Below are 4498 nucleotides of genomic sequence, written 5' to 3'. Positions count from 1 at the left end.
TATTCTAAAATGGGCTTGAAATATTTTGGCAGTTTTTAATTAAATGTGCCAGTAATTCTTAGATAGTGCTTTGTATTGTGGAAAAATGTCCTAAAACCTTATTTTTCTTACACTGCAGCGAATTTGAGCTAAATTAGGGAATGTTTTTCAGTTTTGTGTGAGTTATTGGTGTGTGAATCACACAGACTTGTCACGTAGGCATATTTCATGAAGCGCGCTAATATTTACATTTTACATGTTCAGAAGCAACTAAAATATACTCAATATTTGAATTTCTCGCTGCCCTATATTGTTGCATTTTACTAACGTCGCTGCAGTCTCATTGTGACGTCACGTTAACGCACGTTTCTCCCTGAATATTTCTACGCGTGAGTATACACGAAAATGGTTTTCAAATCAATTTCACAGTAAGCTTACTAGAAAAACACAGCGAATGTAAATATTTATAATTATAACACATATCACAGTTTCAATTATTTTGAATGGACATTCATTATTCTTTGTAATGACAAAAGATGTGTATTGATGATAAGACTGAAAGTATTTATTATTGCGGGATTCTATAGTTCAACATACATATATATTAGTTAGGTCAAGCCGACGTAAATTTTTCGAGTGGGTAGGTTGCATTGGTAGGCTTTTTTTTTTTTTTTTTTTTTTTTTAAAGAATTATATTCGATATATTGCATATCTTTGCCCCCACAAAAATTAAATTTTGAAAAATTCTTAAAATATGTTATATTGTATAAATTGTATGAAAAATATAAATTAACAAAACATATTATAGTTTCAAAGTAGGTTATTGACAATTTTTTTTAATTTATGACGCCACAAACTCGTCTGATTTTGCATTATTTTTCAGAAAAAGGACAAAATGGACAAAATTTTCAACAATCTTATTTAAAGAATTTATAGAGCGCATGTCTGTTCAGGAACAGTATTTGCATATTTAATTGATATTATTATTCTACACATTATATCAAAATATTGAGCCTGAACAATCCTGCGCTTGGTGATTTTTACTCAAAATATTGACGCAGTTTTTTTTTTTTTTTACATTTTTCTATAGAAATCATGGAAATTTTAAATTTACGTCATTTTCCTGACGTCATTTCAAACATATGACGTCATTGATGACGAAAACATTCAATGCTTTGAAGTCAGCATGGATCCCCTGTTTTAAAACATAATTAAATTTTACTCCGTCAAAGTTTGATTTTAGGGGCAAATATTGGTTATATACTACTGAATAAAGTTCTTTAAAAGATTTGTTAGATAACAAATAATAGAGCTTTTCATAGACCTACTAAACAAGAATAGTCTTCATTCTTGTATGAACCACAGATTCATAAACAACCCCCTAAGATTAAACATTGTTAATATCTTAAAAATTAAAAGTAAATATTATAACAAAATGGCTTTAAAAAAATTAGGTTGGGTGCATTTTAAGTGGGTTGATAGGCAACTGCAAACAAATAAATTTTATTTGAGGCCTTATATTGCATACCTCTTTAATTACATAAAATACAATACAGTAATGTAAATCACATAGTCTCAAGCCACGCGGTCCGGAGTCCGCATATAGCTTTCTCGTACCCTTGGCTGCTTGGTCACAAAAAGTATCGTAATCCTGAATATTTACTCTTCTCTATTGTGACGTCATATTCAGTCAATGAAAGTTTTGTTTCCATCGCAATTGAAATCAAAAATTTTCATCAGCAGTATACAATAAACATTTTGAACACTGCGATTGGGTATTGAAAGGTTACATCAAAGTTCATTATCCAACTATGCTTAACTCACAATGGTCAGTTTATAATGATCTCTTCTCATTCAACCACGGACAGAAAAGAAGAGGATCGTACATTTGGGCCCTGGTTTTCGACGATGTGTTAATCACTGCAGATATTCAATTTTCTTCACTTGTTTGTTCCATAACTGAGCGACAAACAGATTGTCATTTGTATCTGTACACAGTCCACAGGGTTTACTCAATCCACAGTCTATGTAACGGAGGAACTGTCCATCCTGATCTATGATGTGGACACAGTCATTGTTAACATCAGCTGTAAGGATGTGACCCTGACTGTTTGTGGTGATTCCTTGTGGATTAAATGGTAGGTTCCTTGGAGCAGGAGTCTGCTAAGTGTATCTGAATCTCAGTTTCCCGGCCTGATAGACCACCACTACTGCTTTAGCTCCATCATCAGCTACACAGATATCATGGTTCCTGTTCTCAGTTATGTACCTAATCAAAAAAGATCCAGAGGAATACAAAGGTTGACCTTTATCATCAAACTGAATGGTTTGTTTCTCTGTGGAGCCAGAGTAACGGACAACTTTTGTTTGTTTGTCATCATCACTGTCCATGATAACCAGGAGCTCACCAGAGGAGGTACTACAGACACCTAGAGGTTTCCACTTATGCAGTCTGATCACTTCCTCTAATATCTCATTTTTCACAATGTTCACAGTTCTAAATTTGTCATCAGTATAAACTAGATCTCCACTTTTTGTCATGGCTATATTCAATGGATTGTTCCCTGACTTGGTTCGGATTGACTTGAGCCGTGATCCCTGATTGATGCTGAAGAGTTTCATGGTTTTGCTATCTCCACTTGTCCAGATTTCTTCATTACTCAGACAGGCCAAGTTGTAAAGGTCATCTATATACCCAGTATCCATGGTGGTGACAGTCTCTGGTTCATCAAGCAACTGTTTGGCTGGAGGAGAGGATCCAGCTTCTGGTGATTTCTGTGTTGTCTTCATGCTATAGCCATGTTTGTCTGATGTTAAAGAACTGGATGATAAGGTTCCAAACAGTTTACTAAATTCCTCTCCTTGGATTTTACTTGGAATGAATTTGGGTAAAGACGGTATAATTTTGTGTGGAAGATTTCTGTATATTTGTACATTGGATGTTAGACTAAATAGTTTTGACAAGTCATTTGTGTCTATTGAAGTTTCCATTGAATTGATTTCATCCTTGATGTCAGACATTGTCTTGTTTATTTCATCCAGATGTTTCTGTAGAGTTTGTAACTGTGTGCGTTTCATCTCATCAACTTCAGCTTTAAGTTTCTTGACAAGTTTGTCAATTTTTCTGTGCCAGTCCCCTCTCTGTTTTGTTATGGCTGTTGAGAGATCTCCATATTCCTTTTCTAACTGTCTCATTCTGTTTTTTACATCAGAGGCAATGTCTTGGTAGGTTGGATGAATTGTATCATTTAATTCTTTTCTTTCTTTTGTAATCTCTTCCTTCTTTTCATCCAGAACCCGCAAGATTTTAGATAATTCATGACCTAAATGTTGATTGGATTCAAGACAGCTGCTGCAGACAGGGATTTCACATTTTTTACAGTACATTTCACATTGCTCTTTGTTATGAGATTTACATTTAGGGTGGAGGGGAGTGGATTTCCTGTCCCTGAAGTCCACAATTTTGCGAGGTTTTGAGAGATCAGCTAAAGCATGTTCTCCTACACAGGCCTTACACAGGCTGACAAAGCATGTATCACAGTGCATCTGTACCACACCGGTCTCACACAGGTCACATTGCATTACATCCTGGGCACTGGTTCTGGGTTCCATAATTAGATTTTGTGACTGAAGCACAAAAATTCAACATTAATGAATATACATTTTGAGTGAGTTTGAGGGCAACATAATTTTTTTGGACTCCAGAAACACAATTCGTCTGAGGCAGTAGGTAATACACATGTAAATTTACAAGTCATTATATTGCATATATTAGGTTTATTGAATCTTTTGGGAAAAGAAATTTTATTCCTATAGTTAAAGCCTGTACTAATGAATTTTCGATGACTGAAATGTTATGCATATAAATACGCAGAAAGTTTCTTACCTGCATGACTACAGTAATGGCGACTGTTCTGTTGATCAATATTACCTATTATCAGGTTTTATACTTCCCTGTTAAAGGGGGATTTAAATGTCTTCAACAACTGCTTGAAATGCAAGAGTTATATAGATTATTTGGCTATTTTAATGCCCTAGAACATTTTATTGTGCACATATCTGAATTTGTATAAAGAGAGCGTTAATTTCTATATGAAAACTGTTCTGGAGAAACATTTTTTTTATTTTCCTTTTTGAAGTTCAGTAATGTTTTAATAAAAAGAAAATGATGTCAGACAGGACGGAATTTAAACCTAAAAAAAAACAGCTATTGTACTCTTATTCAATGTTCAATCGCAACTTCTCATGCCTTTCCGACTAGCGGAAAAACGACCTCGAATGTACTAGGAAGACGCCATTACAACTCCCCCTTTTCACGATCTTTGAAATGAATTCATGGAGACATTTCATCTGTGGAATATGGAGTTCAAATTTATTCAATGTAACGATATTACCTAAAATATACCATAGAAGGGACTTCTATCTCCGTCTACACTATATTTGAATAAACAGGAAGATGATTAAAATTTTAACATCAGGTGATATTAATATATTCGAGATTGTTTTTCCGACCTCTGAC

The 4498-nt window shown here is 34.3% G+C and overlaps 1 protein-coding gene across 1 annotated transcript; it reads right to left on the bottom strand.

Moving 5' to 3' along the window:
- Nucleotides 1-1862: 1862 nt before the first annotated feature.
- On the bottom strand, nucleotides 1863-3899 carry LOC134266407 (E3 ubiquitin-protein ligase TRIM45-like). Its single transcript, XM_062748653.1, has 2 exons — nucleotides 3866-3899; nucleotides 1863-3606 (listed from the first exon to the last, which is right to left on the bottom strand). Exons 1-2 carry the CDS (start codon nucleotides 3869-3871, stop codon nucleotides 2143-2145), a joined length of 1470 nt encoding a protein of 489 aa, XP_062604637.1. The 5' UTR covers nucleotides 3872-3899; the 3' UTR covers nucleotides 1863-2142.
- Between the last annotated feature and the right edge of the window lie 599 nt (nucleotides 3900-4498).

The sequence above is a fragment of the Saccostrea cucullata genome, unplaced genomic scaffold (genome assembly GCF_032062105.1).
Source record: "Saccostrea cucullata isolate Sc308-1 unplaced genomic scaffold, CSIRO_AGI_Scuc_v1 ctg1069, whole genome shotgun sequence".
In the NCBI taxonomy this organism is placed as follows: Eukaryota; Metazoa; Mollusca; class Bivalvia; order Ostreida; family Ostreidae; genus Saccostrea; species Saccostrea cuccullata.
This window is presented reverse-complemented; position numbering and strand designations above follow the sequence as displayed.